Source organism: Tiliqua scincoides, chromosome 1 (genome assembly GCF_035046505.1).
Source record: "Tiliqua scincoides isolate rTilSci1 chromosome 1, rTilSci1.hap2, whole genome shotgun sequence".
NCBI lineage: Eukaryota > Metazoa > Chordata > Lepidosauria > Squamata > Scincidae > Tiliqua > Tiliqua scincoides.
In genome coordinates, this window is record NC_089821.1 from 97951837 (window position 1) to 97976284 (window position 24448).

Genomic DNA, 24448 nt, shown 5'->3' on the forward strand with positions numbered 1-24448 from the left:
CCTGGTGGTTTCTCACCTAGGCATTAGCCAGGCCCTGAGCCTCATAGATAGAGTCACACAACCATCTTCAAACCATGCAGGTAGAAATCAAAATCTCAAAATTCAAATATGTCACTTGAATTTTTCATTTTTTGGTTTCTACATTTTCATCTCCTCCCCCCCCCCCCAACTTCTGATATCTTCTCCGATTTGGCAATTTGCAACTTGACAAGCATTCATGAGTTTGTTTCTTGAAATACATACAGTATATCAAATCTTGCGTTCTTGAATTTGGATTTTCAAATTTACAAAGACCTTATTAGTTACTTACAAAAAAAATGTCAAAAATCAATAACTCCTACACTGCTGGTGGTTGTTGTTTTTGCTGGAATAAATGTTGTGTTTTTAAAAACAAGAGCAGGAATTGTAATTAAATTTGGTGGCTGTAAATGAGACCTGGTTCCGTAACACTGCCCAATTTTCTTTGTGTATACTCAGCCTTTGGCTCCACATGTAGGTGGTGTAGGCTCCACCTACATGGAGGAGATGATGTGTGAACTCTAAGTACACGTGTGGTGAATGCTGAACTGATGTAGCTCCATGATTATGAGCTAGCTAGTAACATCACAAGAACTGCTGCATTCTCAAGAACTAACACACCTAGGCATTAGCCAGGCCCAGATACTTCTGCAACATATACTTCTGGTTCATCATTTTTCTTGAGTGTGATTGCAAAGCAAGAAAAAACCAAGGACAGGCATGCACAAGCCCTTGACAAATTCCATGAAGAAAATATAGTGGTAGCACCAAACTGGGCCTTTGCTTCGTTAGTCTAGAAAATAAATATGTCCAACTTTCTTATTAGCAGCTAAAGACTTGGGGGAAGAAATGCTTGCTCTGTCCAATCCACATTGTATTGCTGTTATTGAAGATTAGCATCCCCCACCCCACTAAATAAGAAAAAGAATCCATGTATATAACACCATTGTTGTCTTGAGGCTACTGAATGTTTCTTTCACCCCCAGTGAATGTGCTCTGATGAGTCCAATGTTCAGGCATGGTTTGGTTTCAATGCAGTTTCTGACCAAATTTTCTACCAAGGATGGCATTCAGACCAGTTGTCAGACCCGGCTTCCTTCCTCTTCCACAGCTTGGTGAAGACCAGGGATGAATTTCAAAAGCCTCTTTCGAACACTCCCCTTTCTGGTTTTTCGCGGGAGTGTCCCAAAGACATTGGAAGCTTTGCCTCCATCCCAGACAGGAGAGCTAGAGCCAGTACTGGCTACACTGATGCTTCTGTGCCTTCTCAGTGAAGTCTTCACAACGACGGCCTCAGTGTCCCTAGGGAGGAAGCAGTCATCCTCTGTGCTTGACTGCCGGCTAAAAGAGCCATTCTCAGAATCTTCAAAAACACAGGCTTGATAATAGCTGTCCTCACTGTCCAATGTCATTGAGCTCAGGCGGCTTAAGCAGCTGCTTTCACTGGAAAACCGGGGTTTACTGGCCAAGGCAGACCTGGATCCAATATGTTCAGCAAATAAGTTAGACTCTTCTAAACCCAATGAATCCAGTGGGGAGCCGCCATTTACTTCAGCTAGAAAGGAGACATCAGAAAACAAGAATTACAGCTTCAGAATGAAACATGGTGAAGAATGTCAGCACAAGGAAGAATAATATATCAGATTTAATGGAGGGGATACTGTAGAATGTAAACACAGTGGGGATAGGTTCCACATATGTGTTTTGCCTGGCACACCTTGTGCAACTGTTCAACAGAAACAGCAGCTAATTATCTCCAGTATTAAGAGTAGTTAGCATTTGGATAGCCTGCTGGATTTAGACTTGGTGAGGCCCTAAGCTATAGAAAGTTTGGTGGCAACTTGTTAAAAAAAATTACACCAAAATTTGCTGTACAAGCCATTTATTCAAGAGGTGTGCGTGTGTGCAAAAATTTAGAATTTGGGGGGAGGCCTTTTATATTTAATATATATAATTGTGGGGGGGTATATTATTTTAAAAGCGCCCCCCCAAAAACATTCTGAATTTTTTTTTATGAGGCCCCTGAGGATTGTGAGACCTGTTGAGTTTGCCTAAATCCTGCCTCAAAAGTTCAATATGTTTTGTAATGCGTACATAAACTTTGCAAGCTAAGTGAGGGGCCTCAATCCCGGCATCCTTGCCCATAGCACTTTCTGTGTCCCTCCCTGCTAGGCTCTGCAAAGAGCAAGGGCAGTGCTTCACAACTTCCTTCTGCAAACTCCAGCTGACAGCCAGACAAGCCCCAGCCCCTTTCTTCTGCTCTCTTCCAGTTTCATTTTTGCAGAAGACAGGAAGGAGACAGGGGTGGAGGGAACATTTTTTGTTTTAACAAAAAAACAGCCCAAATCAAAGACAAAAAACTTCCTCTGCGGAGATACAATAGTTTCTTTACTGCACGTGAGGTTTTGCAGAAAGTACCAGAGAGACGGAGATACTCCTTTCTCCCTGGAAGAAACCATATAAAGAAAAAGGAGGGAAGAAAGCTTGTTTTTTGTCTCTGCGCATTCGGTTTTTGAAGAAGGTCACAGCTAGCATCATCTTGCCAGAGCTTTCTTGAATAACCTTATGAAAAGGGCTAAAACTAATCATCCCCTTTTCGCTCCATTCTCCCTAGAGCAAAAGAGAGATTAAGAAGAGAAAAGATCTTCCTTACTGTAGGAGAGAAGCCACATCTCCTTTTTCTCACCCAGGCCCCAAGGTCTACATGGAAGAAATGAAAGGTAGTTTCCCTTCCTTCCCTTTGGGTTTTTGTAGGAACCAACAAGAACAGTGAGGTGCAGTTTGCACCCTCTGCCAAAAGTCAAACAGAAGGGCAAACTCCCAATCATCTCCTGAGTACTCTCCACATGCCACAGAACTCAGGAAAGCAAGGGGCTGAGCCTGGCTAGTAAGGAATGGGTTTTGTGAGTAACACAAGCCAAATTTTGTACCCCCCGCTAGGTCCCTTTACTGGAGCTAAGGGTGAGAGGCCTATGCGCAGAGACAAGATGCAAACTGAGGATGTTCTGATTTGCAGTCTCGTAACCACTATGCCACACCAGCCCTTATTAGAAGACTACTAGCAACCTGCATGGTTTGGCTGGTTATTTCCGAGCAATGGAACTCACCTCTGCAGGTCCTGGTCACATGTACCTCTACCCACCAGTTTCCTTCCCTTTCTCAGGTTCACACTAGAGTTGAGCCAAATTCTCATGTTAGTGTGTCTTTGTTCCCCTGGGGGTTGGGGATAAGAATAGGCCCTCAGTTTGGCTGTACTTGTCGTAAGAGGCAACTAAACAGCTACCGGGTAGATGGGACTCGTTAGCCTGGGAAGGCAGCTCATCTGAGAGAAGGAAAACTCTGATCCCAAACCTCCACTGCCTTGTGGCTACATCCAGTTACGGAAAAGGCTTCAGGAGTCAACCTCGAGGCAAAATCCGGAGCCGGAGTCCCTGAGGCAGTTTACGGTTGAATACAGTCACGTTCTGGCAACTCCTGTGACACTGCTGGAACCAACCATATTGGCTTCTGCCTTTCCATTGGACCATTTCAGTGACGTGGAGAGGGGGGATTTGTTGCATGGGTAACAGTCTATCCTCCATATCTACTTTACCCAGGCTTCGCGCACTGGACACTGTCCCAAAACACTATTCAGAGCACGATACCATAGTCTTCCAAGACTGAAGGATGCCAACAAGTGTCTTTGTGAAAATTTGCATGCTCAGTGAGGGAGAACCTTCGGTCAAAGAGCTAAGCAAATTGCACATGAATCATACATGTTTATTTTCCCCTCTTAATTCTGGACACTAATCAGTTGTGTGAAATCCCTCAAAACTGTACTTAAATCGGGGGGGGGGCCAGGAAGCCTAGCTCCCTAACTTTCTATGACAAGCCACTTAGCTACTGTTTAGGCAACTAAAGGCCATGATTTGGCTTAACTTGAGGGATCAGGGGGCTGGGATTTTGTCAAGCCACCTACCTTTCACGTTGTAATTTGAGCACTATCCCAGAGGCTGATTTCTAAGGCTCTAAGGAACTTTGGGCGCAATCCTATCCCCTTATGTCAGTGCTTTCTAGCACTGACATAAGGGCAGTGCAGCTCCAAGATAAGAGAACAAACATTCCCTTACTTTGAGGAGGCCTCCGTGAGTGACACCCAACTGCAGGATGCAGCACATGTCCCATTGGCACCACTATGCCAGTGCTGGAAAGCACTAAGCAGTTAGGATTGCACCCTTTGTTGCTTATGATCTGACCAACAGAGCCATTTTTCTGATCAGCCAGAAAAACTGATAAAACAGCGGTTGATAGAACAGCAGCACACCCACAATGAGCAGCATTTTACAGACTTCACAAAAATGGTTTAAAGCTGGCCAAAAAACTAGGTGAACATCATTCTTCTCTACAGCTTTCTTTTGACACTTGTAATTGATGGAGGAAAGAAAGGCAAACCAAAACCAAGCTAACTCACATAATGACTAAGTTCACATCATTTCTGTAGAGGAAGCTGGGTCAGTAATCTTTTCTTGTTTCCTCTAAGCGGCAAGACGGACTTACCATTAACAAGGTGCTGTTCTCGTAAGTTCAGGGACTGGAACTCCACCAACTTTTCTTGTAAAGTGTGCTGGAAGAGACAAGCAATGATCATGGTGATTCTTAAACCAATATGGGATATAAAACATCTTTGTTGATGTTAATGATTTTCTTCTCAGAAAGAAATTACACTGGGTGCACTTCAGCTACCATTGTAATCAGTGACCATTTTGCTAACAACTTCAGTGGAGCATAGCTCATGTCTGCAACAAGGAGAAACAACTATTCTTTAGTGTTTCAACACCCCTCTCACTGTAGTTTTTTTTAGGTTTTCCTCTAGAAGCACTGAGGCCAGACCCAAAGGCAGCACTAAGGTTTGCATCACTCAGTGTGAGAGCTTATTGCATCACTCCCATGATGAACCTCCTCCCGCACCAGACCACACAGAATAAATTACAATATCATATGCATAACCTAAATGCAGTGACATTACTAGGGTTGGTGTAACCCCTATTAACTTTATTTATTTATTTGAAAATAGAACAGTACTGTTCACCCAACAAATCAGTAACCTACAATAAACCAGTGACCAACTTGATGAGGCAATTATGCATATGAATAAGGCAGTTGTGTTTTCCTTTGGTTATTTGGCTATAACATTTGATAGCATACAGATATTTCAACATGGCTTGTTTCACTGCTTTCTACATTAAATTACTCATCAATTGATATACATCATGATGGTATTCTTAGAAAATACCTTCATAATTTTGGTACTAGTGGTGTACCCCCCCAGTTCATCACCCAGTGTGGTCTGCACTCCCCACACCCCCCAGTGACCTCAATGAATCTGACCAATCATTGGTCAGATCCCAATGAATAGATGGAAACATACAGTGCACACTTGGTTGAACCCCAATGTCACCCCAAACATGATTTTTGATATTTGTATATAAAATATACTTTTAATTATTAGATATACAGTAATATATGTTACTTATAATAAGTACAATACATACAATTTCTATGCTTGCCTATGCCTCTGGCATACTAGTTTATGTTGACCCAAATAAAAGAGGCATTAATGTTATTAGCACTGGATATTTACTAACTCCAGATACTTTCTGGAATACTTACAACACTGTACTATGAGCAACAGCACTTGATACAAAATTAAGGACAGAATCTGGTGCATTGTGCACACATGGAGAATTCTCACACAGACTCAACAGTGCCTCCGTTTTTCCTCCCCACTACTAACATATGTACAGACAATACATGCAGTCATTCGAGGGATCATTAGGAAAGGCATTGAGAATAAGACAGCTAATATTGCAATGCCGTTGTACAAATCGATGGTAAGACCACACATGGAGTATTGCGTACAGTTCTGGTCACCACATCTCCAAAAGGATATAGTGGAGATGGAAAAGGTGCAAAAGAGAGCAACCAAAATGATTACTGGGCTGGGGCACCTTCCCTATGAGGAAAGGCTACAGCGTTTGGGCCTCTTCAGTCTAGAAAAGAGGGAGGACATGATTGAGACATACAAAATCATGCAGGGGATGGACAGAGTGGATAGAGAGATGCTCTTTTCCCCCTCACATAACACCAGAACCGGTGGACATCCATGAAAGTTGAATGTTGGGAGAGTTAGGACAGACAGAAGAAAATATTTCTTTATGCAGTGTGTAATTAGTTTGTGGAACTCTTTGCAACAGAAGTAGTGATAGCATCTTGCCTGGATGCCTTTAAGAGGAGATTGGACAAATTTCTGGAGGAAAAGTTCATTACGGGTTACAAGTCACAGTAGGTATGTGCAAGCTCTTGGTTTTAGAGGCAGGCTGCCTCTGATTGCCAGATGCAGGGGAAGGCACCAGGACGCAGGTTGTGTCTGTTGTCTTGTGCATTCCCTGGGGCATTTGGTGGGCCACTGTGAGTTACAGGAAGCTGGACTAGATGGGCCTTTGGCCTGATCCAGCGGGGCTCTTCTTATGTTCTTATGGAAGGGGAAATCTGTGTGCATGCCTTACACATTTTCCCCATCCAGTTCTCCCATGCCTCCCTCCAACCTTCCCCCTGCACCAAGAGCAAACTACTCATGCTCTGAAGCATGACTAATTTGAGCATGACTCCAGAATTTGAGTAATTTGCACTCGGTGTATGAGGACGGTTGGGTAGTGGAGATAACGGAGGTGCACAGAACCCTCCTTTACCCCCTTACAGCCTTCAGTGCATTACAAGTGAATTACCCTTTCTTTGAATTGCCAAAGTTTTGTGTGTGTGTGTGTGTGTGTGTGTGTGTGTGTGTGTGTGTGTGTGAGAGAGAGAGAGAGAGAGAGAGAGAGAGAGAGAGAGAATTAAAACAAATCAACAGGAAGTTTATCCGAGGTTGGCCAGCCAACAGGATTGGAATCCTCAGCATTCTGACAAATCACTGCCAAGCTTCATCATAATCAGCTGCTGTGTTCTAATTAATCATGGCAAGGAAAGCTCCAACTTGGTGGTTCAGCTCTTTTGTAGCCCTTTCTAGGTTGGATGGATGGTGGGAGCTGCTTGCCTGCTTAGCTGCCTTAATCAAAGCACTTGCTGCCATTCCAGCAGCGGTGTCATTGGGAGGTCATGCTCAGGTGGTGGCTCCCTGTTATGTAAGGGGCTTGGGGAAGCACATTCTGTGGGTCTTAAGAGTTTATACCAGGGCAGAGCACAGCAGAGTGAATAACAACACTGGCTGAAAGGACCTTTCCCCCATATTCTGTGTTGGCTGGCAGCATTGTTCAGGAGATGATTTACAGTTATTTCAGCAGCAACTAACAGTTCTAATCAAAATGAAGGCCCCATTGTGCTAGGAAAAAACTTTAACCCTACTTTCGCCCAAATTTTGTTCAGTTGTCATCTATACTACAGAAACAAATCAAGCAATGATTTCTACAAAGGCAAACCAAACATACCCTAAAGAGGCAAAATAAGCTGACACATGAAATCTAGTTCATAACTAGATCAGAGAGGAATTCATGAACTCTAATCTAACTCCTGCCAACTGGGTAAAGAAGCACCTTTTAAATGATTGTTCTCTTGTATTGGGCAGGGAGAAAACCAACTGTTCTATTTACCCCTGCATAGCATTGTATGTAAAGAAAGCATAGCTTGCTTGCTTGCTTGCTTTCTTAGATTGTGAGTCTCTTTGGGACAGGGAACCATTTTCTCATCCCACTGCTATGTAAGCCACTTTGAGGACTTTTATTGTTGTTGAATATTTGTATATAAGAGTCTTGATGATAGTACGTAATTACCCAATCCCAGGAATGTTTAAATGGTTACTTCTGCCTATCAGTGCCATAATACTATTACAAGATTAGGACATGAATTTTGGGAGTTATAATTTCAATATTAGAACAACTGCTCTTTTATGATAGTACTCAAGCTGGCCAGCTCTTTGAGTAAAGCTAAGGCTCTGGAAGGCTGAAATTCAGGCAGAGGTGGGGACTAGCTCAGACTTTTGTTGAACTAATAAGCCAGGAGGCTAGTTCATGATTCTTAAATCTTTGATGGTCCCGAATGGAACCCCAACTGGGGACTCAGAGGACCCTCAAGTGCTGCTACCTGAGAGACTAATGTGTCTAGTACCCAGGTAATGCTGTGCCCCTAGAACTTTTCACCACTCAGTAAAGTGGGGCACAAGTACATAACAAGACTCTGTATGATTCTACTGTGATTCTGTTCTTATTTAATGCACCATAAAATTACGTGGGCAAAACCTAGGAAAAATTCAGAAGTCAAAAAATGCTGAAGAGGACACTCAGAGATGTGGCTCTACTTAACTCCATATCTCAAGACATGTGCTGTCTGTTTCCTGTTTTTCAGATCTTTGCTGATGATCTAAGTACCATGACTTTTCCCTCTGTGACCCCTTCGGTTTGCATCTTCGCAAGATATAACCGTAACATTCAATGAGTCCACAAACTGCGTACTTGGTCTCAGTTTATTTTTGTACAGGTACAATCTAGGACAATTTAAGAATATATGTGAACCTGCTGTTAAAATTCATTCCACATGCTCACTGATCAGAGAAGTAATATAAACTATAGCCCTTTTCTGACATTGTGTGGATGCATAGACAGTGGTGATGGAGCAGGTTAATATGTGCTTAACTCTACACATTCACTATAAAGTCCAAAAGAGAATAGGAAGGAAGGAAGGAAGGAAGGAAGGAAGGAAGGAAGGAAGGAAGGAAGGAGTTTACATGTACCTAGATGAGTGAATAGGTAGAAAGTATGAGTGCATGTGTAGGTGGGAGAAGAGTGCATATGTACATGTGGAGGAAGGGATGGGGTGAAGGTGTGTCCCTGTGTGCAATATCTCATTTTGTATCTGGCCAGGGCCCATTGGTTCCACCTACCCCAGTGGTCATTTTGTGGCAGCATCTGCCATTCTCTTTTCAGAATTTCTGTGGCACCCACAAGCTCCAAAAGATTAGAGACTTCTGGCCTGCAGCAGTGATTCATGACGCAATTAGCTACAGTGACATTTTCATTTCTGGTTTTTATGCCTCAGCTACACATTATGGGCACTGTGTGACTACCACCCCACCCCTGTCTCCTTCCACATTTCCCCACTACCATAGTGTCACGTGATTGTGTACAGCATTTCATCACTTTACTGGATGAGCAGCCAGTAAAGTTGAGTGAGGACAGAGGAGCACTGAATACAATGCAGTGACTGCACAAATCTTGTGGGACTAATCTGCTGTGACATGAAATGTATGGGAAGAAGTGGTATAGTTTTAAACATATAAAATTAACCTCACTGGGAAAATGACAGTAAGCTGTAGACTGACAGTCCAAATGTAATTTGTAGTTAGGCCTTTAGCTCTAAGCAGACCTCTAAGATGAAGAACTCAACCCTGACTGAAATGATACAATGTTCACATGAGTAAAACATCTTAGGAGTCAAGAAAGTGGCTGAAAGTCACATCTAAATGCATGCTTGAATCCTCTTGATACAAAGCTGTCTGCAGGTGGTTTCTGCTTTAACACTACAGAACAGTCGCCTGATATTCTTTCGAGAATTCTTACCTTTAAAAACTGCAGCTTGGTTTCTAGTTCCATTTTTTTCATAAGCAAGGCTTCATTCACAGTGACTAACCTGTAAAGAGCACAGGACCATGACAAGAAAAATGTAAGATGTGCCTATGCTCATTTATATCTTTTTATGTTCATTTATATCTTTTCAACATCTTCGTATGTTGAGCGCTGGAATGAGTGAGCTGAACTTAACTTAATGCTGGATCAGCAAGCCATGCGAAGCTCACAGAGGAAGGCAGAAAGAGCTCTAGCTGATGGCTTGCCCCAGCATCTTGTCAGCACAGTAGTATTGCAGACATTTGCAGAAATAATTGAAGTATCTATGCTTGAAACTGAGGGGTGAACAGAATTCTATGGGACTGGCAAAACAGAGGCACTTCTGGCTGCTCAGGGGACGGAAGGTGAAGTGATGGCATGCACTACTTCACTACTGATCCCTCTCTAATCCAAGAAAACAACCATAAGAAGCAGGAACACAAAGCACTTTGATGCCAGAATCCTTAGTGTCACCAGATGGTACCCAAGAGAGGTGGTGGAAAGCCGCTACTGGGCTCTGGTGCAAAAAGAGATGGGAAAGGAGAAGACAGCATGTGAATTGTGACCAAGAGAAACAGGTTGCATCCCTTTCCAGGTTCAGTACCACGAATACAACCCATTCATGAGAATCATTGGGCAGAATTTTGAGGTGAATACAGAGAGACAAAGACAAACATGAATTATTTGGGCAACTTTTTACACATTTTCACGTATTCTACTTCCACTGACACCCTTGACAATGATCATTACCATTAACCATCCCTGTCAAAGAGATGCACAATAAGCTCCACTGTATTGAAAGAGCTGTGAAAGGCCCCATTTGCATTTGGTCTTTGGAAATGGGTCAAAAGCAACTAGCAAAATCCACTAATAAAATATTAATTATTAGACTTATCAAAGAAGGATTCCTAATTCAAGGAATACCTAACATTAACTGACAGACTGAATACTCTCTATTTGATTTATTATATTTTAATCCAATCTTTCCTCTAAGAAGTATACAGCCCTATCCTATCGCCTGCCATTCCATAGTATGCAGCTGCAACAATACAAGTTGCACTACATTTTATGGGGGGAAACAAGGGCAAAATGGAGGTAAGTAAAAAACCTCTTCATAGGCCTTCTGGTCATCTCTGGGACTCCTTGGACTCATTGCAGCTATGGAGCTGGAGTAAATCCAAGGAGGGGAAAGGGGCAGGACAGACTGGGAAAGAGGGGTTGGATCCTGGCACAAGTTCAATCTCCTCTCTCCCCTCTCTGCCCATGATATGCCCCATCAATGACTTACTAGGGTCAGCACAGCCCAGGATCTGTGGTGAAGGGGGTGTAGAACTGCTGCTGCTTTGTGACGCGGCTACACAATTTTCATGGCATTGCTGGGTTTTTTACAAAGCCTATCAGGAGATATGCCATCATAAAAGACCCATGGGATTGAGCAGTTCCCCCCTCCTCCATTTATTTTCACAACAAACTAATGAGGTGAGTTAGACTGTGAGACATTGACTGGCCCAAGTTAACCCAGCCATCTTTATGACAGAATGGGGATGTGAACCTGGGACTTCAATGGTCCTATCCTCTAACCCAGGGGTGTCCAAACTTTTTGGCAGGAGGGCCACATTGTCTCTCTGACACTGTGTCAAGGGCCAGGGGAAAAAATTTACATTTCAATTTTGAATAAATTTACATTAATGAATATATTAGAGATGGAACTTATATGAATGATTTGAATGATTGAATGAATGAATGAAGGTCTTGTAATAGCTCAAGGCCTATAAAAGACCTTGCACAAAGCAAGGCCAGCCTTTCCTTTGTTGCTGCTGCTGCATCACAGACATGAAACAGCAAGCACTGGAGGGAGCCCACAGCTCACATGAAAGGTCAAACAGTTGGCTGAGAGCAATTGCGTCAGTCCAGCCAGAGGCTCATTGGAGACTGGGAGCTCCCTGAGGGCCGGATTGGGAGTCCTTGAGGGCCGCAAGTGGCCCCAGGGCCAGGGTTTGGGTACCCTTGCTCTAACCCAGTGGTTCTCAAACTGGTGGGTTATGACCCACCATGTAACACTTCCCTCAACCTTTTAAGGGGCGGGGAAGGGGGAGAGGCAGTGACGCGATCCCCAGGATCATGTCACTAAGGGGGGGTGAGGGGGGTGCTTTACTTAGTGTGTGTTAGGGCAAGCAGTAGGAGGTGCGGGGAGCCCCACAAGTGCAAGTGCACGCCACTTCTGGTTTGCGAACGCAGCCAGGAGGTGGCTCCGCATGCTATTTCTGAAGTTTCCAAGCCTGCGTGAGGCTCCCTGCACCTCCAGCGGGGATAGGATTGGGGATGGGATTGCCACCGCCAGTCCCATGTCCTCCTCCAGCTTTGTCACAGGGGGGAAACGCCCCGTTCTTACTCACTCTTCAAAAAGAGCAAACATGAAGAGTATAGGGCAGCAGCCAGGTGGAGGAAGCGGTAGGCAGAGGTAGGGTGCCCTTGCCAGTTGGTTGCTCCTCCAGTGAGTCATTCAGTCTGTCTCATGGGTAGGCTGATCTGTCACCAGCTCTCAAATGTACTGAGGTTTTGTGCATTTCTTGTGGTGTATGTTATGGATCCATTATCAAAGACAGAATGGTAGGTTGGCCATTTCTCAACCATTCAGAACGTTGCTTGTCCTTATTATCTGATGTTTAGAGAGAAAACCACCCCATGCCTGCCTTGATATATGAAAGACCAAAGTAGCAACAAACAAACCAAAGTCCTGTTCTTTCTTCTTTGAGCGCTCAGCCTAAACAGAGACATACATACAGGAACTTCTGTACCTTAAAAAGTTCCCTGATGATTTGATGACATCCACCATTTGCTTGTGACTAAGCCCCTCGGTGCTCACTCCATTGATATTAGCCAGAATAGAACCTGTGAGAATTCAAAATGCAGGGACTGAGAACATTGTGTGTTCATTCATCATCATCACCACCTCAAAAAGCAATTGAAGAAGTGACAAACCACATTTGGTGAAAGTTAGAATGAGGAAGGACTAGTTACCACTTTGGAGTCCGGAAAGATGGGCTGGGCTTCCTTCCTTAACTTTGTAGACATAGGTGCAGGTTTCCAAAGAGTCGTGACTTTGGCGCTGAAATCGAACAGTCTGTCAATCACAGAAATCGTATTACTGCCTCATGTGAAGACCTAAAAAATCTTACCTTTCAGCCCGTGGCCCCAATTTACAAAACTTTACATGCAGTGCTTTTTTTGTAAATAAAAAGGTGCAGGAACTCACAACTTGTTAATCTTTTATTTATTTATTTATTTATTTATTTATTTATATTTAAACCATTTTTTATTGGAGAAATAAAATATTTCTTATGTGCTTCCCCCTAAAGATGAACTTACTTCTGAGTAGACATGCATAGGATTGGGCTGTCCATCTCCACATCCCCTTCCCCCTAGCTATTTTTTCTACACATGGGGAAAAATACTGTACAGGTGCACTTGTAGCATGTAGTATGTAGTGTGGCACTACTTCGAGGAGAGGAAGCAGTGAATGGATTCCGAAAAATGGCTTACATGAGTTCCATGTAATAAAATTACTCTAAGCAACTGTGGGAGTAAGAACAAAAAAGGAATTCTTACACAAGAGGGGTCCTGAGGTGCACATAGAAACAGCTACATTTGCAAACAAGTGATTAAATATGGTTTAATGCAGGTATCAGAATACTCTGTGTCTTTGGGAAGGCACTTGGCATGCAATTGTATGTTCTCTGCTGCCCTGAGCAGCTGCTGTGCATTGCTGGAGAGGAGCTGCAAACTATGGCTGGCGGAGGGCATGCTTGTGGGGGAAGGAGGAGGAGGATCTCTGGCAAGGCTGGACAGCACGTTGTACACACATAGAATCCCTTTTCACCTGCCCTTAGCATGTGAAAATGGGTGCAGATATATATCTCTGCCAGCGCTGGGAAGCAGAGCGTGGGGGGAGGGGAGGCAGGCTGGGCTCAGGTGAAAGCTTGGAGATGGGGGCAGGAGGGGGTCATTGTGCAGTCAGGCAGGGGCCAGGCGCCCAATCCTAGGTATGTCTACTCTGAAGTAAGTCTCGTTCTAGTCAATGGAGCTTACTCCCAGGAAAGTGCCTAGGATTGCAGCCTAAGAGCCCAATCCTATGCATGTCTACTCAGAAGTCCACTTTAGTGAATGGGGCTTACTGTGGATAGGATGGCAGCCTCAGGGCCCAATCCTGTGCCTGTCTACTCAGAAGTCAGTCCCATTAGAGTAAATGGGGCTTCCTCCCAGGAAAGTGTGGAGAGGACTGCAGCCTCAGAGCCAAAGCCTATGGCTGCCTCCTCAGAAGTCAGTCCCATTAGAGGCAGTGGGGCTTCCTCCCAGGAAAGTGTGGAGAGGACTGCAGCCACAGAGCCCTCCTCTGCCTGTCTACTCAGGCTGCAAGGCTATGACACTTTCCCGGGAGTAAGCCCCATTGAACACAATGGAACTTACTTCTGAGTAGACATGCTTGGGCTCTCAGGCTGCAAGGCTATGCACCCTTTCCCAGGAGCAAGCCCCATTGAGCACAATGAGACATACTTCTGAGTAGACACGCCTAGGCTCGTACTGCAGATTGGCACGGGGGCTGCACCAGCCAGCTTCCTTCCCCTCCTCCTCCGTCAAGCCAGTACCTGGGCATTCCGTTGGTGCTGCAGCCCGTCTCCCTGGCTGGCTGTCCGTCCTCCTCCTCAGCGTCGGCGAGTGTCCCCCTTGCCCTCCAGCGGCTTGGAAGCTGCGCTGGGGAGCAGAGCGTGGGGGGAGGGGAGGCAGGCTGGGCTCAGGTGAGAGCTTGGAGATGGCGGCAGGAGGGGGTCATTGTGCAGTCAGGCAGGGGCCAGGAGCCTGCCCACCCTGCACCCCCCAGCACCCACCCAGCGAATGCCTCTGTTTTGCTCCCCCCCCGAATGCCTCCGAAGGGGAGGGGCCCCTGCAAAAAGGTGCCGGAACTCCATCCCCCCGCGTTCCATTAGAAAAAAAGCCCTGTTTACATGTCTGTTTTGCACAACACACCCACCAAACAGCGTGCACCCCACCCTGTGCGTCACTACAAAGAACATTTCCTCTTTAAAAAAAAAAAAACACATAAAAAGGAACCAAGAGGTTTCCCACCACAGCAAGGCTTTCTGCTTTCGTCATTATCTGTGCATCATTCATGACCAAGCTGCTCAGACAGGATTAGGGGAAGCTGCATTAACCAAATAATATACACTCTGTGCTGGTCAACTGTTAGACAGGCAGGAAGAGGGATGGAAAGTAAGAAGGGCCCAATTTTATGTCCTCTTCCCTCCCCTGTTATTCACTCAGTACTGTAAGACCCTCGGGGTTTCCACAGGAAGTCCCTCCTCCTTACTCCTCCAGGGCTGGATGGGACTTGCATAGCAAACAGTTATTGAAAGAAAGCTCCCCAGTACCAGGAAGACATCCCACCTTGCAGTCTACATTCTGGGCCGCTGCATGCAAACACATGGAGACAGTGACCACTATGAAAGCCTATGACATAAGCAAGACTTGCATTTTGGTTCTGTCTGACAACCTGTATTGTGTTTTTTTTTTTTTGTTTATATCTTTTTAAAATTAAAAATATTTTATCATTCCTCTCCTCCAAAGAGCTCAGAGTCTCATACATTGTACCGCCTCTCTTTGCATTAGCAACCCTGTGAGGTAGTTAGGCAGAGAGAAGTCCAAAGTCACACAGAGACCTTTGTGGCTGAGGTGCAACTGGACATGATCTGGCAACTGTGTCATCAAGATCACCCACTTTAAAATGTTAATGACAGCCACAGGATGAGGGGGAGATTAGATTGGGGCCATGGCACTGCATGAGGAAGGATTAAATCTTCCCCCCTGCCCTGTTTTCCTAATTGCTCCTTCTCCTTAAAGCTACTATTCAACTTGGGAGAGCAACATTCCTCGATCTTCCACTATATATAGATGTCCCACAGTAGGGATGTGAACCTGGGTCTCATTGGCTTTTCAGTACACTAAATACTGCTTTCATCATTTAACAGTAGCGTGATTATGTATTCCATATGGACTGAGTTCCCTGAATTGGTGCAGGGAAAGGGCCTAGGGGTAACAGATGCAAAGACCACCAGGACCATTTATGACAAGAGGGGAGGAGGAAATATGGGCAGGTGATCACCTCATGCAAGGGACAGAAAAGTTACACCAGTTGTGTCTCATGCAATGGGTACATGGGATCATAGACACATTCCATTCACCGCATTAAACCCTCACCTGAATTTCAAATCCAAACGTTTCATTATCTTCTTTGAAGATTTTAAGGGACTTTCTGCATTAAAAACAAAACAAAACAAAAAACTGATGTTAATTGCCTATTGCATGAGCTGGATTTTTAAAAAAATATATACTTTACTTAGGATCAATGCACCATTCATCACCGGCATGAATAATATTTAAGACATGCACTGAGAAAACTTATGTAAATCTCACACCGCCCCACTCCAAAGATCACTTGGATTACATTGCTTAGGGCCAGACAACAACCATCTTCTAATGAAGACCTTCCATATTTGGAAGGTGATATTTACCTTCCAAGGTTGTTGTAGGTATATGTGAATGTTTTGAACATTGGAAAGCGCTATACAAAAGCTTAATAATTATTATTATACATTAGGTTGCACTTGCTGTGGAGTTGCAATGCTTGTTTTTTTTTTCTCCATTAAAAATGTGTGTATAGGGGGTCCTATGGAGATTCAGACCACATTTAATCCTTTGCTCCACTGTTTTGCAAGGACATATCATCCTTCCCCACACAAACCATGATTGCTATTTGATCCAGGAGAAAAGTTCTAATTGATGCCAGCAGCTACAGGCCAAATGTGTATGATTGGAAACACAGCAAGAGCAAAAGTTTAAAGCCCCTTCTCCTTTTAATCTGAATCCAGATTGTACACACATGCATGCGCTATGTGTACTGCATAACACAGGCCTCAACATTCAGTTTAATCTTTACAGGACAAAAGCATATAACCAAACCGGCTTTTAGCCATTATTTCAAGCTATGCTGGGACAGCATTGTGGTGAATATGGGTTGGGTCTGTGCTGGCATATAGTGGTTGTATGACTGCCTTCACCCTTGCAATGCTCTGTATAGCTCCATTCCGTTCACCCATTTGATCATACGAATTAGACCATTGAGTTCCCTGCACACACAGATTGGTGGGACCAGATCATCGGTAGGTTGCCTACCAATTCCAACCTGACCTCTCTCACAGTGGTATCATTCGGGATTGCATCACCAAGTGCGGGAGGCCAGTGTGTCACCCCCATGATAAACCTCCTCTGTGCAGAGAGTGGGGCAATGCCCTGGGTGATAATTGCCCCACTGGTTTTTTTTAGCTATAATTTTTGATAAAATAGAGATAATTCAACATGGTTTGATTCATTGCATTCTGCATGAAATTCCACATTTAATGATATATATAACATGATGGTATTATTTAAAAAAAACAAACCAAAATTATAAAAATGTTGGTCACTAGTGGTGTCACACCCCTTCGTGCACATCCCCCCCCCCAGCAATGCCACTGCTCCTCACATTATCATTCTGCAATGGCACAGTAGCTGTATTAATTACTGGGTTTAGGCATGGGTTGCCCTGAGCATTCAAGCCTTACACCACTCACCAGCTCATGAATTTCACATCGATAATCCCCTTCTGTTTCACACTTTCATCCTCATCGCTCAATATGCACCCTGCACTTCCATCATAGCACAAGTAGTACTACTATGAGTTAGTATAAAGAAAGGGAAAAGGCAAGTGTTTATTACCTTTGTGGGCCAGAAGAGTCACATAAGGAAGTTGTTCTACATAAAGTAAGCTGGAAACAAAAATTCATAGTAGTCAGTCAGTTGCATTAGAAATCTAGAATCTTCTGTAACATTAAGATGAAATGCAGGATGACACAGTGCTCATACGATATTCAAGCTGAGTTGCCAAATGTCTACCAAATGTGGTAGACAGCCATCTCCTTGTATTTGTACCCTGCTTAAATATGAACCCAGCCAGACCCTATTGTCATAAACTCAAACCCTTCTCTTTGGTCCATTGCTTAGGCCAGTGATTTTCCCCACCAGTGATTATCAACCTTTTACATCTCACAGCACACTGACAAGGCACGAAAATGGTCAAGGCACACCACCAGGTTTTTGACAATTGACAAGGCACACCATGCTGCCAATGGGGGCTCACATCTCCCATTTGCCCTGTTAATAAATGACCTTCCCCCAAATTCCTGTGGCACATCTGTGGACCACTCGCAAAACACCAGTGTGCCACAGCACAGTGGTTGAAAATGGCTGGCTTAGGCATTTACTGTTGACAGAAACCAAGGAATGATGCCATGGTTGTACCCAAGGAAGTCCACCAGGCCCCCACATTAACTAGCTCTGCATAATTTGTATTCTATTAATTCATCTTAGTTTAAACATCTTATGTAGATTTTATGGTTTTTGCTGGCATTGGATTTTGTACTGCTGTTTTATATTTTGCCTTCTTGTTTTTATGTTTTTAACTTGTTAACTGCTTCATATGAAGCAAATTTTTAAGAAGTAGTATACAAACACTGTGAATAAATAAAATAATTCTGAAATTCACCCACAGTATGTGCAGTTCGTGTGGTCCCTTTAAACAACACCAGAAGTCCTGCACATTCCATGTTGGCAACCTTCAGTCTCAAAAGACTATGGTATCGCGCTCTGAAAGGTGGTTCTGGAACAGCGTCTAGTGTGGCTGAAAAGGCCGATTCGGGAGTGACAATCCCTTCCACACTGGGAGCAAGTGCAGTCTGTCCCTGGTCTGTCTCCCTGGCTATGGGCCTTCCTTCCTTTGCCTCTTAGCCTCAGACTGTTGGCCAAGTGTCTCTTCAAACTGGGAAAGGCCATGCTGCACAGGTTTGTGAAAACTGTGTGACAGAGCAGAATTGAGTCATTTTCTTCAGCACACTGTGGCAGCAGTAGATCCAAGGCCATGTTGGCTGGCGTCCCTAGTTGCGCCATCCATGATCACTATCAGTCCAACTATTTAAGATATTTTGGTCCTGGCATGATTTGTGAACCTGTGCAGTGAGTTATAGAGATCTTCTCCAGGGAGAAATTGCAACACGGCACAGCTATGGTCATACACATGACGTTCCAAACTAATCCTGAACGAAAAGTGTTCATCACTGGTTGTACCAAACTTACCTGGGTCATGACACCAACAGAGCCTCTTCTTTCTAGCTTAGCCGGGCACTGCCATCTTGAATCTTGCGAGATTGCACGAGATCCAAGATGATAGCACCCTGGGGAACAGGTAGGAAGAGCCACTAGGGAATCCCATGGTGCCCCTGTGAGTGTGCTGCAATTGCAATGCAACTTTGGGAACCCCAGTTTTACATCATTGCAATGACAGGTAAAGCTCTGTTACAAATAAATTAAAGTCAGTAACATGAGCCCTTATCAGACACTGAAATGGGTACAGTAACCATGCAATGGGGAAGGGGTTGCATCATGGTGTCAGGCTCTGTCCCTGACTTATGTATGTTCATTTAACATCTGTAGGGAGTACACATACTGTCCATAAGGGGGTTCCCCACTGATATTCTGTTGAATGTGTGCACTTTTGGGTAGAGCCTGCTGCCATGATACTGCCTGCACCCACACATGCACGTCCATTAAATGCCTTAAATTGTTATAATTAAATGTCTGTGACACTATAAGACACACTATACTTGCTCCCAGTGTGGAAGGGATTGTCACTCCCGAATCAGCCTTTTCAGCCACACTAGACGCTGTGCCAGAACCACCATTCAGAGCGTGATACCATAGCCTTTCGAGACTGAAGGTTGCCAACAGTTCAGTTCAGAATTCCTTGACTAGGCAGGGAGTTGGGTTCAATCAAGCTAGAAACCAGAGATAATTATTTACTTTTTAAAAATGAGTTTTCAACTTGTTTTCACGATAGAGGCACGACTGCTTGTAGTAATCACATTCATTTTATCTGCTTGTCATCTCTGGCCAAACAAGGTTTGGGAGGTTTTTGAATGGTTACAATTGCTACAAAAAACCTGCAAACAGAGATGATAGCAAGGTGCATATTTGCACCACCAGCAAAGGTGCTTTTATCGTTCTGTCTGCAACTCTGAAAAACTTGTCTCCCGTTGTATTCATAATGGTGAAGCATCTTTCCATAACTGTGGTTACAACTATATATAATGCAATATACAGTAGTTAATATACTAGGGGTGGCCAACATCTAGGGCATTTCAGAGCTCATGGTTTTAAAAGTTTCCATTTAAAATCAAAATGCCCAGTCCTAAATAAAATGTATACAGTTTGAATATTAGCAGCCCTCCGATATTAGATGTCTTTCTGATATAGCTGTTCCCCTGAAGTTACCCATCCATACCTTAGGGCCAAATCCAAACCAACTTTCCAGCACTGATGCAGCTACAATGTAGCCCCAAAGTAAGGAATCAAATGTTCCCTTACTTTGAGGATTCCACTGTGACTGCCCTTCCCACAGCAGGATGCAATGTGCACCCCATTGGCACACTCTGTGGACATGGCTGCATCAGTGCTGGAACGTTGGATAGGACTGGGCCCTTAGACTGCTTACCCAATGAGATGTCTACTATAACTGACCAGTACAATTTTTAAAATATTATTTAATTTGTGCTTAAAAAAAAAAAAGATTACACGGTACCAGTTATTGTAATTATGTAAATAACTGATAATTGAAATATACTGCAGAAATGCTAATGGGAAGCCTTTCCTGTTAATTTTCAGGCACCAGTTCAGTGTCGCAACTGATTTTCAGAAACCAGGGGCAATTGCAGATATTATTGCTGACGTAACAATGATTTCCACACACAAAACAAACTCTGTCCCTATTACAAGCAACAAGTACACAAACACAATACACAAATCTTGTCCTACAATGCAAAGGGGTTCAGATTGCATCCAGAATGGGCAAAACGTGCAATGAACCTTTGTATGTAATTTTCCACCTAGACCCAAATGGACTTTCTGCTATCATTAAACATTTCTGCATACCCCATACTGAAGGTTCAAGGTAGATGACAACAGAAATACCAGACCACAAAGCATGCACAATAACCTTGGATGGAAAGCGATGGCCATTTTAACAAATGGCTATCTGTATTACAACCTGGTAAGTTACCATGTGGTAAATGGCTGCCTGTAGCCAGCCAATTTCTATAACCATAACACATTATTTATTTATTTATTTATTTATTTATTTATTTATTTATTTATTATTATTATTATTATTATTATTATTATTATTATTATTATTATTATTATTAAGAAGAAGAAGAAGAAGAAGAAGAAGAAGAAGTAAATAGAACAGGAATAAAGATTTAGGCACACTAGTTCCAACAGAAATGCAATCTTGCATGTTCTGAAGCGAAAAAAGGGGGGGATCCATTCCAAACAATTGTTTTGAGAAACTTTCAAGCAATTGTTGAAGTTTTCCCACTACACACTTTTCTACTCAGACACAAATTGCACTGTGCTAAGGCATAATCTCTCAGAGATACCAAAAACATGCTCACTGGCATTTCCTGTAAGTTAAATAAATTATATTTTAGGGAAGAAATCACAACACCCCAAACTGGAAAGCGAGAACCTCTTTTGATTAAAAATATAATCCTTGTTGTTAACACATTCGTAAATGAAGAGCAATCCCTAGTACAGCACAACTAGACAATTAGCAAGCAAAGGCAGATTTTATTTTCAAGAGGTAGGTAGAGCTGTGAATTGAGCATGGGCACTGAGTCCAGTAGCTTATTTGCTTAAACCGATTTAACTATATATAAGCAAACACTATATAGACTATGCCTGGCAAACGTCGTACTGACTGCATTCGAATCCACCAGGATTTTCATCTTCCAACAAGTGCTGCTGCTGTGTTTCTAGAGGCAGCTTGACACACAGAGATGTCAGCAGGTGTAGGTTTTCCAGGCGTGGAGGTAAAGGGTGGGAAAACCTCCTGAATTTCTGTCATTTGGACAGCTGCTAAAGGCACAGCCATCAAGGTGCATAAAAAAGATGGTTACCCTAGAATCAGCACCGAATTGAATCTGATTCACCATAGCAAAACCTCAATTCCATTAGTTCTGATGAAAATGAATGAACAGGATCACAAAGTACAGCAACATAAGTGTGGATCATGAATGAAGCCCACCCCAGCAAAATTCTGAACTGAAGACCTACCTGCTTGTAATCCCTGGTCAACGACCCCATTGAATTTCGGAAGGTCTGGGTCCTTTTGTTGTCCAGTTGGGGGCTACCTATTGGATCCAAATGAGGAGTGTAAGTTGCATTTACACTGTAGCCCTTGAAGTTGGCATTGCGGTTCTGCTGAACGAGTCTCTTTAAGGACATGTTGGATTCAACTTCAAATCATCCACAGGCTGGCATCGCTAACAGTCTTGCATGACTGAGGAAGTAGACTAAGAACATAACCTCTGCTCGGAGCAAAAGTACCAGAAGTCAGTAAGAGGGAGGGAGGGAAGCACATGTGATTTGTGGTTTAGGTGCGTGTTACATAAATCTCTTCTCACAGATCACTCAGTGTTACTCAATGTTTCTTTTTAAGCTCACAAGAGTAGGGCCTTGCAATTAAAGCAATCTGCTTATTCCTCCCTCCCCCCCAACTCCTGTTTCTTTCAGGAAAAAGTTCTGTTTTGGACAGAAACAGAAGTAACTACATCATGAAGTTTTTATGCCCCTTGATATTCTCTGTCCAAATACCATCTGGCTGAAAGAAGTACCTGGATTTGATGAGTTCCTAAATTTTTATTCCTTTTATTCCTTCCTTTATTCCTCCTAGCATTTTCCAAAGTACTGAGGAGGTTTACAAGGTTTTGTTTTCTGATTAAAAAAAAAATATATGAAGAGATCAACAATCGTTACTCCATTGCAAAGCAAGAGTATGAAGGGGCAGAGGGAACCCTAAAGAGGCGTAGATTGTTCATAGGAGAGATTAGCATTCCTCCCTGTCTGGGGTCCAGACTATACAAGACATTCAATGCATCAGTAAGCAGTATGGGCTTTATTTTGCTTTAGTCATTCACAGCTACAGGCCCCCTGATCTAGATGGGGGGGGGGAGGAGAAAGTTTCATCCTTTGCCCCTGCCACAATCCCAGTCCATGCCCCTCACCTGTAGCCGCTATTTGCTTCATTGATGAAGATTTTTTTTCCAAACTTGGTGAAATGTTGGAAACATCTGAACTCCCCAGAATTCCTTTCAGTAGTCACCTGGAGATTGATGCCAATTCCTGGAGACTTCAGGCCAATCCAGTGGGTATCTTCCTTTAATGGATGCAGGGGCAGTGCAGCCATGAAGCTGGTTTATGAGGCTTGCGTCAGCAGCTGATGGCGAGAGAGGGGGCAAAGTAGCAACAGATATGACTGCCCTTCACCCTGAGTCTACCACCACCTTCCTCCAGCCTACTGTGGATGCAAACAGCATTAGTCCGCTCCATGCTCACTAAATGCAAGTGGGAATGGGGGTCATCCAGTTCCCTCTCCATGCTCTGTTCTCACATGGGGCTTAAAGTTGAAAGGGAACACTGTCCTTTAAACCAGAGGTCTCCAAACGTTTTGGCCAGAGGGCCGCATCAAATATCTGGCATGGCGTTGAGGACCAGAAAAAAATTTAAATATAAAATTTAAAAAAATTAGAGATGGAACTCAGATGAGTGAATAAATGAATGAATAGTCTCATTCATTCATTCATTCAACCTCTCTGGCCCTCAGAACACCCTCCAGACACAACCAGCTCTGGTCATGTTCAGTTGAGTGGGCCAGAGGCTTTCAGGGGACAAGAGGCTGGCTGCAGGCTGGACAGAGGCTTGCTGCGGGCCGCATCTCCCCCTGGGCCAGGGTTTGGAGACCGCTGCTTTAAACCACTGGTTCCCAACCTATGGTCTTTGGACCACAGGTGGTCTACAAAACCCTGTGGTCTGCAAGGCCTCAGGAAAAAGACCACTTTTGATAAATTCCAGTACCTTGCAGAGCAAGCAGTCCCTCACAGATGTGCCAAGTGCAGGCGTTCCATTCTCCATCCTCTCTGGTAGTCTGTGGGGGAATGTTCACTTGGTAGATGCTTCCCCACAGACCACCAGAGAGGGTAGAGACACTGAAGGCTGCAGCTGTGGGTGATCTGGTCTCCACCCTTTCAGGTTGTCTGTGGGGGAGTGCTCACTTGGGAGATGCTTCCCCAAAGACCACCAGAGAGAGTGGACACCACCCACAGATAGCACTGCATGTGGTCCAAGACTATTCCAATTTCTGCCTCAGTGGTCTGCTGGCTCCTAAACATTGAAAACCGCTGCTTTAAACCCTATGCAAAGAAGGACTACTTAACTTCCCCCACTCCTTTCTCCATCCTCCTGTGGGGTTTAAAGTTTAAAAGGAATGTGAATCCTTGTGCAGAAGGAGCACTTTGCTAGGCTTTCCCTCACTCCATACACATACAGTGTTTAAAGGGAAGTGTTCCCTTTCAACTTCAAACCTCACACAAGGATGGAGTACAGTGAGGAGGTAAGGAGCTTTTGGAGTGCACATAAAGGCGGCGGCAGCAGGTCAGGGGCAGGAGAGTCAGTTGGGCCATCCCTGAGTGGATGAGATTAGGCCTTTTGGGGTGGAATGCTTTCCCTGGAGAGATCCACACGTTGAGGGAGAGGGAGAGCAATAAACTCGACAGGCAGAAGGCTCTGTGTATCAGGATTTTTGCCAGAGATCTGGATAG

At 43.9% G+C, this 24448-nt stretch overlaps 1 protein-coding gene across 1 annotated transcript; it reads right to left on the reverse strand.

Annotated features, from left to right (window-relative positions):
• Positions 1–138: 138 nt before the first annotated feature.
• On the reverse strand, positions 139–22076 carry CYTIP (cytohesin 1 interacting protein). The gene is made up of 8 exons (XM_066637744.1): positions 21906–22076; positions 17460–17509; positions 15903–15957; positions 12672–12774; positions 12449–12542; positions 9606–9675; positions 4555–4621; positions 139–1573 (listed from the first exon to the last, which is right to left on the reverse strand). The coding sequence occupies exons 1-8, from the start codon at positions 22074–22076 to the stop codon at positions 1101–1103; spliced, it is 1083 nt and encodes a 360-aa protein (XP_066493841.1). The 3' UTR covers positions 139–1100.
• Positions 22077–24448: the final 2372 nt, after the last annotated feature.

Bases quoted from the DNA above. Each gene is read 5' to 3' on its own strand.
- CYTIP (XM_066637744.1), bottom strand. From the start codon at position 22,076: ATGTCCTTAAAGAGACTCGTTCAGCAGAACCGCAATGCCAACTTCAAG. The intron at 17,510-21,905 runs GTAGGTCTTCAG...TTTTGTTTCCAG, and splicing joins TGACCAGGGATTACAAGCAG to CTTACTTTATGTAGAACAAC. The intron at 12,543-12,671 runs GTAACTAGTCCT...GAATTCTCACAG, and splicing joins TCTTTCCGGACTCCAAAGTG to GTTCTATTCTGGCTAATATC.